The 23,016-nt window shown below is 38.5% G+C and overlaps 1 protein-coding gene across 1 annotated transcript in view; it reads left to right on the top strand.

The window, feature by feature from the left end:
• LOC145783975 (uncharacterized) overlaps positions 1-23,016 on the top strand; it is a 67,825-nt gene that overhangs the window by 2,670 nt on the left and 42,139 nt on the right. The window contains exons 2-5 of the mRNA XM_082595736.1: positions 9,653-9,880; positions 13,816-13,971; positions 14,602-15,018; positions 15,201-15,383. Of these exons, the coding sequence (XP_082451862.1) occupies positions 9,653-9,880; positions 13,816-13,971; positions 14,602-15,018; positions 15,201-15,383 (984 nt within the window). The remainder of the gene's footprint in view (positions 1-9,652; positions 9,881-13,815; positions 13,972-14,601; positions 15,019-15,200; positions 15,384-23,016) is intronic.

Below are 23,016 nucleotides of genomic sequence, written 5' to 3'. Positions count from 1 at the left end.
AAAACTTCTTGGGGAATCACAAAGCACCTAATTACAGAGAATTAGTTCGGAAGATGTTATCTGCATTTGGAAAACTTGGAGCTAACATGAGCATTAAATTTCACTTCCTATTCAGCCACCCTGACAGATTTCCTGACAATCTTGGTGATTACAGAGCCGTGGGAAAGTTCCACCAAGACATCAAGACAATGGAAGAAAGATATCAGGGCAGATGGAATGAGCACATAATGGCAGACTATTGCTGGAACCTGTTGAGAAACTGCCCAAAAGTTTCTCACAAGCGAAAATCTTACAAGAGACATTTTTTCGGCGCAAATGAGTTAATAGTTTTAATCTTATTGTATTTCATACCATTGTTTTCAATTTACAATGAAAAAGATAATGTGGTTCCTTTCATCTACATTTTATGATACAAGGTTGATAGACTGATTTAATGCAACATGTTTTAGTGTTTTATGTGCTTACACTAGCCTACTGTATATGATTGTGTATTTTGTGTACTGTATATGACATCGGTAACATCAAGTTTTGAAGTATGACAAATCTAATATTCCTAAAAATTTCGTGATGTTGCTGTACTTAAACTTAAAACTGTCTTTATTGTTCACAATTGACCATTAAATTGCATTTCTGAAATATCAAATATGGTTAAACTGTTTTTTTGATCTAGCACATAAGGCTCAAATATAGGATTTTGGTCAAAAATGACCCTATGCAATATCTCCTAAACTAGAGCCAATTCGGGAAAACTAAGGCCATATTCGGAATCAGCGTTCTTCAAAACCCCCAAAAACACTCTAACTTTGTCTGCCAAAAAATTTGTGTTGACTAGTGTAATCAATCATCTAAAGACAGATTCCTGGTGGAAGTTTTCCTTGCAGTATTGGAAAGCCAACAATCTGCGCTGGAGCAACGTCGCAAGGCATTTCCGCCTTTTAGTGTTGCCGAATTAAACACACGGTTTTGTTTTTTGCGAAATCTGCATGACCCAACATCTGCGCAGATCCAAGAAAGCGCTGACAGACTTTCAGAAGCATATTTCTAAGACTTGGAAGACGGATTGAAGATGAACTACGTCAGTTTTCAGAATTCGTAAAGCACATTGCTATTAATTTCTTCTCTCCAGAACTCAACTATTTCATTTTGATTAAAGAAAACAACATTGACACCACGTTTCCTAACATAATAATTGCAAATTTGCAGAGAAGAAAATACGTCGAAAAGACTTTTGAATGATATTGTTGAAGTTTTATATTTCTCCTTGCAAATAAAACATTACATTAGACTTTTGTTGTTGTAGAATGTAGATCAAATCTATAAAATATTTAATTATTTCCCGGTCATTATCTGTACATCAAATCAATCTGCTACAGGCCCCGCACTTGGCTAATCCGGTACTGATGTCTGCAGTCTGCACCCTACTCAACCCTTTATTGAAAGACATTCCGGCACACCTTAAAAACAGTCAAGAATTATTCAACCAATTCAGAGACATGCCAAGAGACACCCTGAGAAAATTCAACTCCCCCTTTAGCCTGGATGTTACAGCAATGTACACTTCCGTCCCTTCTAATGAAGCGATCAACAATGTGATCCAAAAACTGTTGACAGGAAGAACACAGTTCTGCAGCCCGTTACACCCGGAAGAGATCGGCTCTGCTTTGGAGATTATCCTTCAGAACAACGTGTTCACATTCAAGAAGTACTATAACCAAGTTGACGGTTTACCAATGGGAAATGCCATATCTGGAATCCTCGCCATCCTCTTCATGGACACCCTTGAAAAGCAGACACTGCGGAACCAGACAAACCTCACTCTCTACAGACGATACGTTGACGACGCATTCTTGCTGACAGTCAACAACAGAGAAACTATAGCCGTCCAAAACGCCCTTAATCAAGCACACCCAGCTGTTAACTTTGAAATGAAACTACCAATAGTAGAAAACGTAATCTCACCACTGGACTTCACTATAAAGATCGACAGAGATGGCACAATCCACCACGAGTTCTACCAGAAAAAAGCAAAGGCAAAACTACTCCCACACTTCGACTCAGCCCTACTCACAAGTATCAAGAAGACCATACTCTTAAACAAAATATAGAGAAGAAAGCATAGATGTTCCTCGCCCAACAGAGCAACACCACACCTGACAAAATTCGAGAAGACGATCGAGGGCAACGGATACCCCATGGTTTTTCTTAAGCAACAACCCAGAAGACGACGACACCAGCAAAATAGACAAACACCATGCCTACAACCCAATACATTATGAATTTCTTTTTATGAGCGACGACGCGAACCGTAAAGTAAAGACAAAGACCTGGATTTGCCAGTCCGCCTCTTTCGACTCTCACGAACCCTCCAAAATGCTTTTCAAAAACGACAAAAATCCGAACCTTGACAGCTACAAGACTGCCCACTACGGAACGACGACATGTGTACCACCAAGAACTGTGTCTACAAGATCATATGCAAAAAAATGCAGGGAAAGCTACATAAGCAGCACGATCCGCCCACTCCACTCCCGCCCGAAACAACACCTTAGCTCAGATTAAAGTTCGGTTTTTGATCATCAACAACAGTGCCTCGCCGACTTTGAATTTACTATCATGGCCAGAGAAAACCAGACGGTACAATTGCTCTTCAAAGAGGCCATTTTCATGGTCAGCGTCGAAAGATCAACAACCGTGCCGAAAGGGACGAACTACGTCAACCAATCTACTAATCAACTGATTCAACAAAATTTCACAGCAACAACGCCTAACAACACAGAAACTCAACAGACAGCATTCAAGACAGCAGCTTCAACCCAAACAAAAGAGCCGTGTAGCTTCTGCGGCTTTTTCTTTGCGCATTATTGTGCTCCCTTGTGTCTTATTGGTGTCGTGAAAATCTGGAGGCCTTTAGTCCTTGTAGTTTCGCTATAAGTCAAGTGTGTCATGGTTAGGAATTTGAAACGCTAGCTAGGTATTTGTGTGCTTCTGAGGAATTTGGAAGGTTAACTAATAATTTGAGTGCATTCTTGCAATCGGTAGTTTGATAAATATACACTTAGATTTACGTTTTTTTTAGCGTTGTGCATCTGCTGCATGCCACAGTGTGGTTGTGTGTCGTGATTAAGTGCATCGCTTGGAGCATTTCAACCACACTGGTTTTTCTCTTAAACCAACGTGTCTCGCGTTGAATTTCATTATTATGATTTTTTTCTGTCATTGAGTGGTGCCATCTTTCAGTCAGTTCACCACGCTTTGTTTGCAGTTATGAACCTGGTACCAGTTCAGTTGTGGTGTCAGTTTAATTTATGTTACGAGTCATGATTTGATTCAGTTCACCACGTTCTGTTAGTCAGACATTTTTCGGTTTGGTGGTTTGAAGATTTGTTTTCTGCAATAAACTCATGCATATAGACATCATTCTCGGATCCTCCCCACCACCGATCTGGTCGGGATGTTGCTGCAATAATTTACAGCTAGGTATGAGCGAATGCTTTGCACTGCTAGACGTCCGCTACAAGCCGCATAAAACAACGACCCACTGACTTCAACACCATTTGTTATACCACATGACTAGAGAACTATGTCCCAAACCATGTCCCGAACTCGCAGCATCAAGCTAAAACAGGTCGTTAATATCTACATTATGAAGTAAACAGCGATCAATCGATCATGCTGCTAGAAGCGAAACTCAATCTATTGCATAGTATAGACTTACTCGACGCTTCTGTAGCGTGAAATTTGCTGTCTTAGAAAAAACACTTTTATATTTATATAATTTGTTGCCTGTTTTAAAGTATAACATCTCGACAAGCATAGAGTGATACCATTTCTAGAGTTTACACTGCAATGTGTTTAATTGCGTCTATTGCTGATAAGAACACTTCAATAACTGCTCAATATCTGCAGAGATTTTAAACGCTAGTGGCAAAAATGTGTTTCTTTGTGGCTCACCTGCATCAGCAATGTTGTTGAGGTAAAAGGCGAACAGAGAAGATGATTGGATTAGCGGAATTATCCTTTCTTTTGTGAAACAGATGATAGTAAACTGATTTGGATTAGTATTTTTGACATAACTCTTTTCTACATTCCTGAGTAATTGCTACAACCCAAGTAAATTATTATTATCAATGGCCGACACAAAATTTGGTACATGGAATGTTGCACCTATTATGGGGTATATACCGTCCTTATTTCTAAGATTTGTCTTTATTTTGAGGGGCCAGGTCTTAAAAAACTTAAATGTCCTTATTTCTAACAAATGTCCTTGTTTTCGACTTGCGTCTTTATTTTGTGTTATTTTGAACAATTACAGTACTTCGATCGTTTTCCTCTGGTATCCGGTGTTGCATAATATTCTAAAATTATGCTTTTGCGCCGAGATTTTATGACATCATAAATGAAAGGTAGCCTACTCCGTGGCGTACACGTCACAGGATTTGACTTGATAGCTAGGGCAGTGGTACAGCAGTTTAGGTACCTACAGCAGTTTAGGCTGCTGTACCTGAATACAGCAGCTGACGTCATTTTAGCAGTAAACAGCAGTACCAGGTTACTGCTGTTTGGGCTACAGCAGAATAGGCTGCGGCGAATGCAGCATTTATTGCGAAGTGGTTGTTAATGGGGAAATGGGTGCAGTGCCGTCGACACTTGGATTAAAGCAGTAAAGCTATAAATGATTGATAAATTTATCTGAATTACATTGCACATATAGCAGGCTACTCAACTAATGTTAGTAAAGGTCCATTTTGACAAGTTGAATATTTTTGCGGTCCGGTGAATATTTCATATGCAACCACGAAAATTAAACAATCAGTAGCCTACGAGCACCGAAACACTTTTCAGATAGTATGTAACACGACTTGGATCTTTGTCTGACACAAACAAAGAAATAAAAAAGGAAAAAATGTATTGTGTTTGTTTGTAGTGTAGCTGTGTGGATCGCACATCAGAAAAGACGGCAAAGCGTTGAGGGGTCTGGGGCCGAAGCCCCCAGCTCCTTGGATAATCACAAAAAATTGCTTTTCCCTAATGGAAATCTGTTTAAAGAAGCCCTAAAATGTGGCAATGAGGTTATTCTTCTAAAAGCTCGAGGTCCACTTTCAACACCCAGAAGGTCCGGATTCGGACCGCGGTCCGCCAGTTGAGTAGCCTTGACATATAGTTTTAGCTTCTGATAAGGCTAAATCTGTAAATCTGATAAGTTAAAATGAGCAAGCGTAAAAACGTTTTTCGTGACGATTATGAGAGGGAATTCAAAGGTATCAAACGCAGCTTGAAGGGCGAGTGCTTCACACACTGCAATATCTGCAATAGTGACGTTAACCTGGAGGCCATAGGCAGTGATGGGCATTATCGGCAATAAATTATCGATAATTATCGATAGGCGATAATTATCGGCGATAAATTTTTATCGCTTATCGTTATCGCTTAATTGTTTTTTCAGTTATCCTTTATCGTTATCGCGAAAGGCAATATTTGATTATCGCCGATAATTAATCGCCGATAAATTTTATTTCGGATCAACACACAAGTGGAAAGATCATGAAAAGTAATATTTTTATTAGCTACCTAGTTAATGAAACTAAAATTAAAACCAGTTCTTCTTCAGTGCCTGAAGTGTGTGTGCACAGGTCGTTATCAGGGGAGGGGGCATGCCCCCCTGCAGTGACGGCCCTGACAACACAATAATTTTTAGAGTTGCAAATTGCAATGCAATGAAATGCATGCAACAAGTCTCTTGTTGTTTTGCTGCAATGGGCAATCGCGAGTGAATTTTACAATTAAATTGTAAGCGCACAAGCGGCACAGCTTCCTTTGAAGCGAAACGAAAGAAATTGGCAAGTGGTTTGTGAAAGTGTCGCAATACGAGGCCGCGTTTACATCGGAAACATGGTCTTTCGCGCCACCTCACGATCAACTATTTTATTCTTGTGTTTTCTTTTTTTGTTGGAAGTGTTAGTTTTTAGTAATTGTCGTAAAAAAATAAAATATCTCTCGTCAAAACATGAAACTTACTGTTTTAAGCGCATTAAATCTTTAGATGAGTAGATTAACTAAAATTGCAAGAACCTGCCTTGAGACGTGCGGTTACGTCACAAACTCAGATTAAAAGACAAAATTCACACACAATAACAACACAAGATCGGTTATAGACTGTAAGATCGATTTTTTTCTAGCTTGGCGATATAACTTTAATGTAAAAATAATAACCGAATGCATAAGTGTCAGTTAACTTAAAAAGTTAACCCATTTGTGCTACCGAAAGTGAAAGTACTTAAAAAAAATTTCGCAAAATTTAAATATGGCATAATTATGACCTAAAAAACATATCACAATTATTTTTTTCCTAATTGTGTTTGTACTTTTTGAGAAAAAGCCGTCCTATATATAAGACGCTAGGCAAATCCGTTATCAAATTTCACAAGTTTCTTGTGCGTAATGCTTAAGCGTTGTTACATTTTACTTATCGCTCAAAGTGATAAATGGAAAATGTCTTGTTCATGTCTTGTCATGTCATTACTGTCATCGAGGATTTTATTGAAATAAAAGTTTAAAAAGTATGAAGATGAAAATTAGCAAAGTAACACAACATCACTGAAACAAGTCATTGCGGAATATGGTATTGCTTGAAGCATTTAACATGCAGACCGACATCACATTTTTGCATCTTGTAGTAGTTTTTGCATGACAATAGGCGGATCGAGTTGCGCAGTAAAATTATGCTAAATACAGTATAACCTTTCTCATTTACTGTAGCCTACCTATGCGACATAGCCTACCTCAATCAAATATTTTTATTCCCACTAATACAGTGCCTAGGCTACATTGTAATTCTTATCTCAACAACTCAGCGTTCTGCCATTGCTTTAATGATGGTGTTCACAAAGAAAACAAAAAAAACTATCAGTAAATTACGATAATTATGTTATTGTTCTTAAACAAACACGACTAATTTGACAAGCTTGATGTATTTCACAGTATGCACATTTTTACTACCAATAACGCTTAAGATTACTGATAAAGTTTCAAGCATTTTGCGTTTTTGGGAATTTTTTCAATTATTGCTGACTTTGCTGTAAACAGCCCTTGCAGAAAGCCAAATACAAAGTTTGGAATTTTTTATGGTATTTTCATTTGATTTAATTATTTTGCCTACTGCACGTAAGCGGCAGTGTAGCTCAATTAATAAAAGCATCCAACTGGTATCTGAAGGTATAATTATAAGCACGGCGGTTACCTCAGTGGTTTGATTCTGGATCAAGAGGTTGAAGATTCGATACCCACTTCCCCTATTGCGATTCTATTTATGCATAACTTACAAAAAGTTTTGTCCCTTTACAGTATATTATGTTCGATTTTTCGTCATGTTGATGAAATCAGTTCGTGCTGCATGGGATGGGGCAGCGCTAATCAAGAAAAAAAAAAATATCGTTATCGGACATTATCGGCGATAATTTATCGTTTATCGTTATCGCTTAACTTTTTTTGATTTATCGTTTATCGTTATCGCTTTAGGCATTTTTGGTTTATTGATTATCGTTATCGCTTAACTGAAAAATGAGTTATTGCGCCCAACACTGGCCACAGGAAAGTCCGCTAATTTCAACTCACATTGATACCCAAAAACACAAGAAGTGTGTCATAATAATTAATTCAAATCAGTCGATGAATAATTTTTTCACAAATCGATCAGCACCAACGACCACAGACTACACTACAAGGCAGCTGCTGCTGAGGGTACCTGGGCACTTCATACTGTCAAACACCAGCAATCATTCCTCACCAACGATTGCACATCGCAATTGTTCAACTCAATATTCTCCGATTTCAACATCGCAAAGAAGTTTGCTTCCGCCAGGACCAGGACTACAAGTATCGTTACTGGAGTTCTTGCTCCATACGCTCAAAAAATGATTTTGTCTGAACTTGGTGTAGCCTACAGCCATTCTCTATTTTGGTTGACGTCTCTAATTACAACGAGGTGAAGCTATTTCCTCTAGTCATCAGATTCTTCAACGCCAAAGTTGGAGTGTGAGGGCGTTTTCTTGACCTGCGATCGATGCCAGGCGAGACGTCGGCACAGATCACGAACTTTACTCTCTCCTCTATTCAAGAGAATGGCCTAGACATGAAACAGCTGTCATCCTTTTGTGCCGATAATGCACCAGTGAATTTTGGAGGATCACATCATAGTGGAAAAAACAACGTCTTCTCTCGTCTCAAAGAGCAAACATTGCATTTAATCCCAATCGGCTGCCCTGCTCATATTTTGCATAACGCAGCAGAGAAGGGATCAGAGCGCCTCACACTTGACATAGAAACAATCGTACTGAAGATTGGTAGCCACTTCAAAAGCCAATCTGGTAGGACGATGAGGCTCAAGCATTTCTGTGAGGAGCTTGATAGCAACTACTCGACTCTACCAACTCACACGCCGACTCGATGGACCACACTTGATGCTGTACTCGAGCGAATGATCGATTTCTGGGAACCACTCAAAGCGCATTTTCTTTCGCTGAAACATCCACCAAGAATATTGGAGGATTTCTTTAAATCAGAAGAGTCACTGATCATCGTATCATTCCTCCACAGTGCTCTCTTGCTCTTCAATAAACCACTGTTACTCCTGCAAAAGTCAACTGCATTGTTTCCAGAACTGGCAGAGACAACTGAATCTTTCAAGATCAAACTATTGCAACGCCAGTGTTCAGGTTTTTCCGAGAAACAACAGACGAACTACTAAGAACAGTCGATGAAGATCATGCTAAGGTTCTCAAAGCGAGCTTTCAGGAGTTCTACACCATTATAAGTGGTATCGATATGAGAAGCATCCAACGCACATCAACTGGACCCTGCTGAAAGATCAAGCAATCTAGTACGAGGAAGTCAAGGGATTGGCGAAGCAAGTTGATCCACTATTGGCAATGACACATAAGCTGTTCGATGAGGTCTCGGCTGTTAACACTCTGCTCAAGAAGATTCCAGATGATGTGTTCCACAAGGATGAACCTGAGGGCAAGTGGATGAAAATCTTTACCGGAAACAACTCTTTTCCGCTGATTTACAAGCTGGTCAGCATCATTTTTCTCCCTTCCTGTCAGCAATGCGTTTGTGGAAAGAGTGTTCTCTCTTGTTTCGGCCCATTGGACCAAGGAAAGGAACAGACTTAGCGAAATGACAGTCAAATCCCAGCTACAAGTAAAGGTAAATCTAGACCTGAGCTGCCGCGAGATCCATGAAGCAATTTCTAATAACAAAGAGTTGCTGGAGCAGATTGTTTCTAGCAAAAAGTATGGAATGTGATATGCTGACACGGCTCGTATAAATACAAAATATGTCCAAAAACATTTTTTAAATGCTAATCTAGTTTTTCGGTTGTCCTTGTTTTTGGGTCCATGTCGATGGCAACCCTGTGGGTAGGCTATATCTGTGGCACTGATTTAAATTTATAACTGATTTAATGCATCAGAATAGTAGATGAAGAATAATGTGTTTGCTATGGTTTGCTACAGATGATTGAGTGCTATCTATTTGTGAAATATTTTCACCTCAGGCAAAAAATACTATTATTTTTTTTCAGCTTCTAGCTTTTCTTTTGTTTAACCAGTGTTTAAAAAACATTTAACCTATTTGACCAACAAGGTATGTTTAGGGGTTCCGATCGATCAACAACGACTAATATTTGCCGGAGAGATCTTGGATGGTCGAAAGCTCAGTGACTACAAAATCGGACCCGAATCTACACTTCACTTGGTATTGCTGCTTAGAGGAGGAAACAGGTTCGGTGTTTGGTGCACTTCGACAGGAGAGTTCATTCCAATAGTGTTTGAGGAATCGGACTCGATTGAAAAAGTCAAAAATATGATTCAAGATAGTGAAGGTGGGAAACGTAGAAGCCTTGTTCATTAAAATCTGATGATGATTTTTTTCTTGGTTGTCTTTTTCTCGATATACCATGCATGAATATAACTTTTCTAGTCTGTCATCACTCACCAGCACTCCAGCATTGTTCCCTTTAAGATGCGCAACTGCGCATAGTAACACCAGTCAAATTGCGTAGAGTGATTTGAATTATTGATTTCTGCGAACTTACAGCGTTTCAAACGTAAACAAAGCTTTCAAGTTTAACTTTTACAGCAGTGGTTTTCAGAGATCTGGTTTGGTTCACTTGGTGTAAAACGTCTTGCAAAGAATACAAATAAAGAAGTTTTACACCAAGTGAACCAAACCAGATCTCCGTTAAAAAGGGTTATAGGCGAATTCTTCGTAAAGCAATTCTTCGTAAGCAATTCTTCGTAAAACAATTGTTCGTAAACAGTTGTTGGTGAAATGAAATCCGTAAAAGAATTTTTCGTAAAGCATTTCTTCGTATACATCAAATCTCCAGTGCATGCACGAATAAATGCTTTGGGAAGAATTGTTTTACAAAGAATTAAGTTTACGAAGAATTGTTTTACGAAAAATTGCTTACGAAGAATTGCTTTACGAAGAACTGTTTACGAAGAAAACGTCGGACACCGTTAAAAAGTATGAAAACCAGACAATATAAATTTCTCGGCCATGTAATAAGAAAGCAAAAACTGGAGCATCTCTCTTTAACTGGTAAAATTTTTGGAAAGCGGACACCTGGCAGACAAAGACAAACTCATCTGAAACAATTTAACGACAAGACAGAAACAATCATCCATGCAACATAATTATAATATGAATATTTGGTCTAAATTATTTATCTGAGGCCGTCGATGCCTGGTTCAGGCAAGGCAATTGAAGAAGAAGAAGAAGAAGAAGAAGGAGATGTGGTTTTCAAACTATTTTGGACTACGGCACCACACCAAAGAATTTTGGAATCTACAACGGCACATTGACTTACTACTTCACTGTTTTTTTGTTTAATATTGCTTTTCACTAACTTTTTGGCTTAGTCTACAAGCTACTCCGCCTACTCCCTGATAGATACATGGTCAAAATGATCATGGAACTCATCCACAACAGAAGTTTTACCCTTACAACCCGAAACGGAAAACGTAGTAGACTGCGGCGTCTCAAAAACAGTGTCCCACAAGGATCAGCTTTGGCACTCCTTCTTTTCAAAGTCTGTATGCATGATGTATCATCTACAAGACCTGATAAATATGCATACGCTGATAACTTGGCCATCTTGCACTCTGCGAAAGACTGGCAATCATTAGAAACGACGTGGAGGCAAGACATGACGACCATATCTGAATGCCTCCATTAATAGAAACTAGCCTACATCTCAGCGAAAGTATAATGTTGACAGCAGCCTTCCATTCCAACAACAAGGAAGCTCAACGTGACCTGAAAGTGAACATCAACGGCAATATCTTGCCGTCTTGGCCAGAGCCAACATACCTTGGGGTTACGCTTGACAGGTCATTCACAGACTGTCACCATTTACAGTCACTTGACAAAAAATGACACCTCGCATCGCTTTGCTATATATGATATAACACATATGCTACATATATGTATAACACATATGCTACATATAGCTGTAATTATGAAATAATTGTTCCAACATCCTAAACAACCTTTAAAAAACTTACATACATGGCGATCTATACTAGATCGCCATGCTTACATACAAATACAATTACCAATACATACAATTATCAATTACAAACTTACAGTACATATAAAGCATTAGTTGCATTTAGCAGCCATTTTAGGGTGATTGGTCGCATGCATACCAAATCATTACACTCAGTAAAACATCCAGTATTCGTGAGATGTTATTATGCTTGGATCACCAACACTTGGAAAGAGAAAAGGACATACAACATCTTCAGACTTCACACTTCGTTTTCGACGCTGGACCCATGCCATTAGGAAAAGAGCTAAATGGACTTGCCTGGGTATACAGCTGAATTGCCTCCGCTCGGGCGTTGGGCGCTTCGGATCCTTGAAGCACAGGTGGGGTCTTATCAGCATCTGCGGCATACAACTGTGGTACAGAGGAACAGACCGTAGACCACATACTCTACCACTGCCTGACTTTCATTTCACCAAGGGCAGTTAGTCTGTCAACGCTGGAGGACTTTATCATCAAGTGGCTGTTCGAGGAATACCCGGACATGTGACCCCGGTGAAATGTAGTCTAAAAACAACTTCTCATACAAAGGAAGAAGAAAAAGATGTTTTCTGGTGATGTATGTGTCATTCACATTTTATAGCTAGATTTTTAGTTATAACATTAGGCGCCAATAATATATACCAGAATATACCTTACTTACGCGTGTGCACCAAACATTCAGAATACACTGAAAAGGGAATTGAGAATGTAACAACAATGATATACTTCGCGCTATATGAAAAAATAGGTGTCTAACGCATATGTTATACTGGCTCCCACAGGAACATCACTATACAACACGTATGTTATAGGCCTACACGGCAGTCAGTATGACAAAAAGCATTTATATTAGAGTCAAAAAAACAACTAATATTAGATAAAATGTTGTTAAATTGTTCTGGGGGCCAGCCCTCAGATCCCACCCTATTGCCATATTTTTTTTTTACCTCATTTTTTTATATTATACTTTTTTAGATTACTTTTTTGAACGGAGCTAGGTGCCCTCCATTTGTGTTTTTACATCCGCTACTTTCCAATAAGAAATGTTGATGGTCAAATTTATCGTAATTGACTTAGCAACAAAAAATAGGTGACGACAGTCAAATGAAAAGTGTGATCACCGGAAAAGCGCGAAACAAAAAAAGCTGTTTAAATTAACTTTGTCATTTTTTTGTGTTCTTTGATACTTTGAGATTACTTACAACAATTCACTAACTTCACAATTCACTTGCAACTTTGTACAGCAGCCTCAAAATATTTATGTTAACTAAAAAAATTATTGTGCACTGAAAAATTTTCTTAGAGGGAACACTGATCACCAAAAGAGTAGCAAACTCGGGGTTCATAGAAGCAAATTTGGTCTGAAAGTTCCAACCTAATCATGTTTACAGCATTGAAATCTTGTTTTCAATTTGCGCTTATATTTTTTTCTTTTGGTTTTTGAATCTTTATCCTCGGACTGACAAAGCCTCTGACAAGTTATTCCTAACAGTTTTGTATACTTGTAGAGGCTTTGAACCATTGACGCAGGGCTGGTTACCGAGATTGATAGACTGGAGTTTCCGATAGTTGTTGAAGTGTTGTTGCCTGGGATTTATTCCATCCAATACGTGTCGTTGAATGGACAGCAGTGCTGAAATGAGTTGTTCAAGCGCTCACCCCACGAGCCGAACCAGCTCCCCTTGATTTTGAGTCTGGCGCTTCTACAGAGCTAACGGGCTGGATGAACGGTGAATGGCCATATCTGACAGCGGCTTGACTGCAGCTCTGCGAGTTATGTTAAAAAAGTGTAGTAATTGAAACTATTTTATTATTTTTGTTGATTTTTCCGTGTCTTACTTTATAATATAATTGTGTTCGAGAAGTGTCAAATAAGTTAAAATCTTGCTAGAGGATATCTCACCAATCACCAATGGGTGTACTGATGATTTCTTTCGCAATAGTTGCAACGTTCATCTGATTAACGTTGCAACTATTGCTAGGGGGTTTACCAATCATGAGGAATATATCAAATTATTATACAAGTGTAGTGATGTTGTTACAGCGCCGTCTAGCGTTATTTACTTTTTCATTCTAGCAGTACGCAGCAGGGCTAGTGTTTACTTTGCTACTACTGTAATATACTACTAATACCATTACTTTGCAATTATGATTACTTTTTCTTCAAATCTTTGGAAAAAAACTCAAGTTTGATGAAATTATGACAGCGATTATCATAACAGGAATATCTTCGGTGCGACAAAGTATCTTTTTTGAGGATGAGGAGCTTGAGGATAATAAAACCTGGAGCGATTACAACATTCATGAATCCAAATGTACTAATCCAATTCACTTGGTGTTGGATCTCCATGGTCCAATAAATAATTTCCCGGAGCAAGGTATCGATGCAAGCATTCCGTCTTCCATGATGTGGAACTTGGAGGGCTTAGAGGCAGCCAGCAACAGACCTGCTAACAATCCAGACAATCTCTCATACAATTTATTGTAGAATTTTGTGGATGTTTTATGGAGAGGATTGTTCGTGCAAGAACACTAAAATTTGTTTGTTTTGCTTTGTTCTTTCTTCTGTGTATCGCTTATAACCGATTGTGATAAATGGTCCACTCTGAAAATATCTTATTAGTGACGACTGCTCCAGTCCAAACCCCAAAACATTCGATTAAAAAACATGTGACAAAAATTATGTTACAGTTCAAATGTTACAGAAATGTTTATAACTATCATTGAAGTGAGTCTTCTTTTGATTTTTATTATGGCTGTCTAATGTCACGACAGAAGTTACGAAACATATGGGCAAGTAAAACACACATAATAAAAGCAGTCAAAGAAATAACCAAACATGAAGCTGCGCAAACTGGTAGACGAACGCTGCTAACCCTACGTAATCTATCGTCGCAATGACCATGCAATTGCAGCTCGGTGGCGACCAATTTCTTGCTAAAATTCCAGCACATAACGCCCCAGTCAAGTTATTCCGACTCTTAACATTTCGTCGAGAGTGTATATAGAGTGTCATCATTTCCTCGGTGAAGAAGGAAAAAACAGAGATCCGGATGACGACATGTTTGACACGTCATTAATCCCGTCAACCTTGTCATGCCACGAAAAAAGTCGATTGTTATGTCGGCATGACGACCACGCAGGAGGAAGCATCAGGCCATATCGTGGTTTTCCAAGATCCGTTTACTCACGGTCTCCTCATGAGGATTACTCTGAATCTGAAGAAGTTGCTGCATTCATGGAACAAAGTCATCGTCCATCTATTCTAGATGCAACCAGTGCAGCAATCGTCGCCAACATAGGTGTTCCCACAATTCTCATCAACGATACGACGATAATCGTCGGTCTCATGGGCAGCGATATCGTTCTTCACTATCATCAAACTTTTGCTATGACAGTGACGCTCGTCACTCGGAGTCTGACATGTTAGATGAGGTATGACCTGGCTCGCAACCACCGATAAAACATTTACCTGAATCGGTGGCTGATAACTCGGTGCTGCCACCTTACGAAAGCGTTGTACGTTCAGACGATATCTGTCCCCACACAATTTCCTGTCCCTGTGTTCAACAATCGTCAGTGGTGAGCACGAGCGCGGTCTCTTCAGGCCAATGTGCACAATCGCCACCGCCGTCGTATTCCCGTCATTGCACTCGACCGACGCAAACGTGTGGGGACAATCGTCAAATTGTGACTCAAGCAGGCGGCACACCCGCTCAAGTACCGCTGTTGTCGAGGCACGAGTGCCCGAGCGATTCCCCAAAGGAACTTTGTCCGTATGAGGAGCCGGGTACGCTCGCGGTACGAGCGCTACCTTGTCAAAACAATAACTACGATGAAGCGACGTCGTCTTCATCGGCGAGCGATTCAAATCGCGAACTTTTATCGAGTGAAATTAACAATTCATCACATGAAGTGTCGGTATAGCATCGGCACGAAGTCGCGATCATGGTTTTACGTTTTAATTTTATTTTTCATTTTTTATATTTAAATCGCGCATATTAGTATGCTTCAGTGTATCGCAGTGTGATATTTTTTTTCAACGTCGTCTGACGATAAATTGACGTCACATAACAAAACGTTTTCCTTGGTGACTGCACAGTGCACAATCAACAAATTATCAAGCAACGAGAATATTTGTAATCAACTCTCAGTGTTTCCATGGCAACCTAGACAGCCATGGTGCTTTTTCTGCTTTTCCTTTGTTTGGTGTTGAAGACTTTTTCATCGTGCTTTCTTTCATTCATTTTTCGAATCGAGTCTTTCCATTAATTAGTTGCTTTTAAACAAAATGCAACATAAAATACAAGCACGCCCAAAATACGTCTCTGGATGCAATGATGATAATTTTAGCCTTTTCACGCTCAGCCTGAGTTCTTTATTGTGTATTGCTACATGGCGTTGTAATATTGACATGAAAAATAGTCAAATGTTGCTTTTTCGTTAAACGAATAATGTAAAATTTTAGGAGTTTTTTTTAACCTTTTTTAAGTCTATGGTGAGCTACCGAATGTAACATTGGTCCCATGCCATGACAAGATATTGCCGTCAATTCATTTTAGGGTTAAATTTATTTGGAAATTGACTTTCCTTTTCCGAAAAAAAATCTTGTAGATCATTACGACATTCATTTTTTGAGTAATTTACAACAAGCTGTTCAATTGGCTACTTTTGAAAAACTCAAAGCTGATAATTTTTGCAACCCTTTGAAATAGTTATAACTGTAACTGAAACTATTTAAGTTTGCATCATGATTGTCAACTGGTTCTATTCATCATCGTTTTGTTCACTGTTCAATTCAACGTTATTGTTTGCTATTGGGTTGACTTGGCTTCACTCCTGCTACATTCATTCGACAAAAAACTGAAGGGTTTATTTTATCAAACCATCTCATTTTATTAGTTCTTATTTTTCTTGGGCGCCCAGAGTGATGCTAACTGTTGGCAAACAGGCGTTGCCATAGATTTTGCTACGGCAAGCTTCAACCTTGAGAAACTTCCCAGCAAACGTAAAGGAACAAGAACCTATTTTAATCCAAACCAGTTTGACTGATCATGAATTTTTCGTCTTTTATCTGAAAATTAAATTTCCATCACCCACCTATTTAATTATTATTGTTTTACAATCCATATCCCACTACGTTGTCATTTTTTAAACATCTGTGTTCAAATACTGCCGAAATGAAAAGTAGGCTGTAAACTTTATGTTGCTTGGGTGTGTAGTAAAAAACAGCTAACAACTCAACTCAATTCACTTAAAAGCAGTCAAGAAAGCTTTGTTGAGTAATTGCTCTATTTTTATTGGGATATGTTTAGGCCATTTCTCAACTATTAAAATCCATTGACGTTGAATCAACGTAAAGAAGGAAGGATTTTTGCTGGTGGCAACTTACACAACAATTCTATTGTGATTTATTTGGCTGTAAATATCTTTTTGGTTCTTTCTGATCTGTTCTATTCTTATTATTCTTAATATAATTATTATTGTGACACGTGATACAACTTACAATTGTAAATAATAAACATTGAAAACATGAGATAGTTAGAATTCTTGTAGTCAGGGGTAAAGAGAAGTAGAAGAAAGCGATTTTACCTTCGAGGAATTAAATTTTAATTGAAGTCAGTTTTTTTTTCTCGATCTAGTCCAGTGGTTCCCAACTCATGGGTCGCGACCCAAAGTTGGGTCGCCTGATAATTTTTTTTAGTCGCTTGTTTTTCAGGCATATTGTATCTTGGGCGAAAAAAATAACAATAAAAAAAATTTAAAACGTGAAGAGATCGATCACAAAACTGGAAAATATAAACACAAGTCATGAAGCGTTTCATGTTGAGACATCGGAAAGCTTTGTAGCATGATCGCAGTGCAAGAAGTTTTAACAATTTTCGCTTTTATTATTGTTATTATTATTATTAAATGTAAACCCAACAAAAATTTCAGTTTCAAACATAAATTAACTTGACAAAGTTACGGGATATATATTGTAACGTGCACTACTGCACTATATGTCACGAACGCTATGTCGGACAAACTATGACAAAGTTTTCCACACGTTGGACCACGCATAGTCTGGTGTGGTAAAACGCATCAAAGACAAAGCCCCAAGTGCTGTATGGACTTATTGCTTTCTCCACAGAGAGGCCTTTGCTACAAAAAAGCTGTCTCAAGAGCTGCACGAAGTGTTGAATGATGTGAAGTGTGTAAACTTCATCAAAACAAGTCCACTAAATCGGCATTTGTTTTTGTCTTTGTGGATTCTGATTATTATCAAGCATTGCTGTTGCACACAGAAGTGCGATAGTTGTCACGAGGTCCTGTCCTGAAGCGAGTTTGTAATTTGCGAGAGGAGATTGCTATTTTCCTGAGGCAACAGAACTGTGTGGTGAGATTAGCCGAGAAGTTTTTGCAAGAAGATTTCAAGGCAACAGTTGCTTACCTTGCCGATATATTTGACTCTTTGAATTCTCTAAATTTATATATGCAAGGCAACGGTTTTACGGTAGTTGATCGCGCCGCAAAAGTTTGTGCTTAACACAAAAAACTCATATTCTGGAAAAGTAATGTCACCAGAGATGAGTACGATATATTTCCTCAGCTAACGCAATATATCTGTGGCAATGAAGTTGATATTAAGCAAACGATAATTAGACACCTGAAACAGTTTGCCAAAAATTTTGTGCACTACTATGGAGAATCTCTAACACTTAATAACCAAAATGATTGGATAATTGATCCATTTATTGAAAAAGATCTGCCTCAACTTTTCATCCATGTTGCTGAACAGTTAATGGACATAACGACAGAAGTAGCAAACCGTATTTCTTTTGCGTCCTTCACAGACAAATACCCTAAAGATTCTGCAAACATCCACTTTTGGGCTTCCATGTACAAAGTGTATCCCACAGTTTCACAATTAGGGATTCAAAAACAAATTCCATTTGCAACAACTTGGCTTTGTAAGATTGGATTTAGCGCCATGTGTATATTGAAAACTGAACAGCGAAACCGGCTGGAAGTTAAAGCGACATGCGGCTATGCCTAAGCAAAATAACGCCTCGATTTTAAAAACTTACTGACACCAAGCCAGCACAGCTATCTCATTTGTGATTTGATAAACATATTATTTTCGAAAAAAGTTACTGCTTTTGTAGTGCTGTTTGTTTGCAACACAATCTTCTATGACTTTTAAAATATTACGACAATTTGCTTGGGTCGCAAGATTTTACCAAACTAATTTTTTTTAAAAAGTGGGTCGCCTTAAAAACGAGTTGGGAACCACTGATCTAGTCCCCCGGCTATGTTTTTTAACGGCGTATTTAGGAGAAAAAAGCACCCAAAGTTGGCTATACCAGAGTTGCCAGAAAAAATATTTGAAATAAACATGTTTTAACGCACTGGAATTAATTTGTTAAAAATACTTTCAATCAACAGTTACACAATCCTATATTGACTGACGACATAAATATAATGTTTAGAGAAAACATAAGTAGCAGGTTTCATTTGAGTGAAGTTTGTAAAGTGAAATTAATTTTGTCACAGACATACAAAAATTTAGGTTGATTTATATCATTTTATAAAAAAAAATACAGCAAAAGATTTTGAAAATTAATGAATTCAATTCTCAATTTTCTAATTGCTACATCTGAAAGAACTTCAAACTGCTATTTGCTTTGGTGTCTTTCTAAAATCTAAATGAAGGCATAGAAACTTTTTATGTCAAAATTAAAATTTTACTGTACTTTTATATTGAAAAATAAGTAATAAAATACAGGTAATGATTCTAAGCAATGGTAAATTGAATAAAAATATCGACAATGTCCTTAAAAAAGTCATTTTATGTCTTTGAATGTAAATCTGGCAACACTTTGAAACGCTTTCATATCGCTTGTGCATATTATATTACGCGATATAGATAATGGTTGGTTGGTTTTGAGTCTTTATCTTTGGACTGACAAAGCCTTGATAGGTGATTAGGTTCTGGTAGTTTCGCATACTTGTAGAGGCTTTTAACCCAGGGCAGGTTACCGAGATTGACACAGTGAAGTTTTCCGATTGTTGAAGTGTTGTTACTTGGGAATTATTCCATCCATTAGATGCCGCTGAATGGAGAGCAGTGCATAGAATGCGTCGCTTTCGTGCACTCCCCGAGAGTCAAACCAGCTCCTGCTCCGCTTGATCTTGAAGCTTCTTCGTTCACGAAGTCACGCGCTAACCAACTAATCTATCCGGGCGGACAATGAGATACAAATTTCCTCATTGGCAATAACCATCTTATCGTGACCGTAACTAAATAAGGGTCGGGGGGCTCTGCTTTTTACCACCCTTGAGCAGTGGCGACGACTCGGGCTAGATGTTTGGTCAGATGTGAAGGAGCTATTGGATTAATAGGTCATCCAGTTCGTGCAGGCCATGCTTGCCATTTGGCGCATGATAAATGGCTCAATTGCTAATGGTGTCGTATGAAATATGTTCCCCTTGGCGCAATTGCGGATGGTGCCATCCCCCATTTGTGCATGTTGGAGCGAAATGGTCCGGCGCCAGTGCGCAGGCGAATGAGTCGCACCCATGTCTTTCTTGGCAAAAGCATCCCGATACGCAGATCCAGTCACGAAGACTGACAGAGTGAAGCTTCCGCTTGTTGATGTTTGTGAATAATTCCATCTAAGAGATGCCGCTAAAAGGAAATCAATTCTAAAAATGCGTTGCACAAGCCCACACTCGGAAGGCTAAACCAGGGTTAGCTACTTGATCTTGCCGTCGTTTCCAGCAATGACGCTTGCCGTGTTCTGTGCAGCCTTGCGTTGCATATATTTGCTTTTCCAGCCAGCAGATCAGTACTTTCTACAATCAATTGTTTTAACGTCTGCAGACGTTAAATCAATGCAAAACATGGGGGATATGTTGACTTGGTTTTGTTTGACTTTTGATACGCGTTTCCACGTCAATCTCTGGTGCTTGACGATGGTCTACGATTGGTCATGACTTATTTACATTGAGTTTTATTTGCATTATCTTGCAATGTCAAAGACTGAATAGTTTCAAAGAAAGATAATGGTCAGATTAGAAATGAGCAACCAAATGGAGAAACTGATTTTGATTTGATAATACTGAACAGCTCATACCACCTAATTTGATGCCTGCATCCACGGCCTCCGAGAGAAATCAGGACTGTTCGGGAAACAATACGTAAAACGGGCCCCAAATTGTTTCAGCAAAAATAAAATGCTCAACGAATTTGTATCATGCGTTGCATCATATGTTTTAAGCTGAACTTGGCCTACTTTCGTCAGCGTGAAATTGAATTTCTTTTAAGTTTAGATTTTAACAACGTACCAATATGAAAAAAGCAACTCAGGTTTGCTGTGTAGCTTTTTTTCAAAAGTAGGCCTACCGACTCATCCAAAATTTCATTATTGTAGCCCACAACTTGTTCCACATGCCCTCAGCTGCACATCAGACATAGACATAGAAATTTCCATAGATCTTCAAACATATCAATGGTAATTTATGTTTTGAGTTTGTTGATACAGTTGTTAATTGACTATTAACAGCTAGCGAATATGTTACAACATACAGTCAAATAAATTTTGTTTGCATAATTGAGCTAGTAAAGCGTTCGGTCCCTAATCAAAAATCAAATCTTTTTATTTTCAATTCATAGTTCCTGTAATACAACTTAGGGTTGCGAATAGCCTGGCCTACTCTTCCTAGCTTCCCTTAACATTGATTACAATTATATAAGTTGATTGGTTAGTTTGGTTTAGAATCTTTATCCTTGGACTGACAAAGCCTTGAATAGGTTATTTCTGGTAGTTTCGCATACTTGTAAAGGCGTTTGACGCAGGGTCGGTTACCGAGATTGACAGAGTGAAGTTTCCGATTATTGAAGTGTTGTTGCAGGGAAATTATTCCATCCATTAGGTGAATTGAGAGCAGTCCTCAGAATGCGTTGCTCAAGTGCAACTCAGAGAGTCGGACTAGCGCCGCTTGATCTTGAAGCTTCTTCGTTCGCGAAGTCACACGCGATAACCAACTGAGCTATCAGCCCGACATCTATCCATTGAATATCTAGCTATCCATTAAACAGTTCTTTATCGCTGTATGAATAGGTTAGTCGAGTGAATATTGTTTAGAACCAATCCACAAAATGCAGAGAAGCATAGATTTGAAACTGTTCAAGTAAGCTGCTTGGATGAGACATTGAGACAGCTTTCTTTAGAATTTCCTATGTGGTCGGGTTACAATTGAAAATGACACAAGCTTAGCCTACAGTCGATCATTTACTCCAAAAATGGTATGACATCTGGACAACACTATGAACTCAAACCAGTTTTAAGCAATGACATCCATAAGCAGACAATAGGCAAAAAGGATTTACTTCCCTTAAATTGAATCTTGGTTGAACATTTTTAATCTTTCCTGACATGTTGGATCAATATGCCTGACCAACGCAGTTTTTGAAGTCAAGGTTCAGTTGGTCAAGCAAAAATAGTAGGCTACACACTTAGCCAATCGTAGCAGCACCAGTTTTGAAGTTAAAACAATAGAAACCCTATAATGATGTAGAAATCAGTAGGCAGCTAAAGTAGGCAGCTAAAGTAGGCAGCTAAATAATCAAATTTTACGTCTTGAAGCAGTTTGACATAGCCTACCTTAATACGAGAATGATTTGTTCTTGATCAGAAACCTCTGAAGTAGCATCTACCATGATCGAAAAATACTTGGAACTGCCTATTTCATTCAAAAATTTGTTTATTTTTCAAGTTAGTACACTATTATTTTAGTGGCAAACATGGGTCCCCCTCAAACGTGAAAACGCAAAAAAAACTACTCGTTTTTCCTTTACAATGTTATGCTAGGGGGGAAAGTTGCCCGACTTCCCTCCCCCTCTCGAAGCCCCTGTCTGCATCAAAGGGTGGGATATAAGCCCAACCAGTGTCGTGCGAATGATTTGTTGAAGGGTTTTACTCGATCAGATTGATGAACATTTTTGTTTTAAAAGAAAAATGCCTCCTTTCCCAGCTTAAACAACTCTGTGGCTAAGATCTAAGTATATACTTGCCCAAACTCAGTGCATAGATAAATTGTAATGTAGCAGTGATAGCACCAGACGTTTATCAGGTTTTCATATCATTTTTACACCAATTTCCACAGAGGAAAAGACATCATTTTGAATGTAACAGTGGGCCATACCAAGGATTAGCTTGACAATCAAACTTACGGCACATAACAATAATTCTCATCTTAATCAAATTTTATTTTTTTCTTTGCCTAAAGCCAAACTTATAAATTGTTTGGACCAAAATAACACGCCTAATCGAAATTTTTATGCAAAAAGATAGAAATTTGGCAACCTTGTCTCTCTATTAACAGTTAGAAGTGGGGGCGGGATTTGGTAGAAAGCAGCAGTGGCCGAGCGGTTAGCG

Source organism: Aplidium turbinatum, chromosome 15, assembly GCF_918807975.1.
Source record: "Aplidium turbinatum chromosome 15, kaAplTurb1.1, whole genome shotgun sequence".
NCBI classification, from domain to species: Eukaryota; Metazoa; Chordata; class Ascidiacea; order Aplousobranchia; family Polyclinidae; genus Aplidium; species Aplidium turbinatum.
Note: the sequence above shows the minus strand (reverse complement) of the source record. Positions and strands in the feature narration are given on the sequence as shown.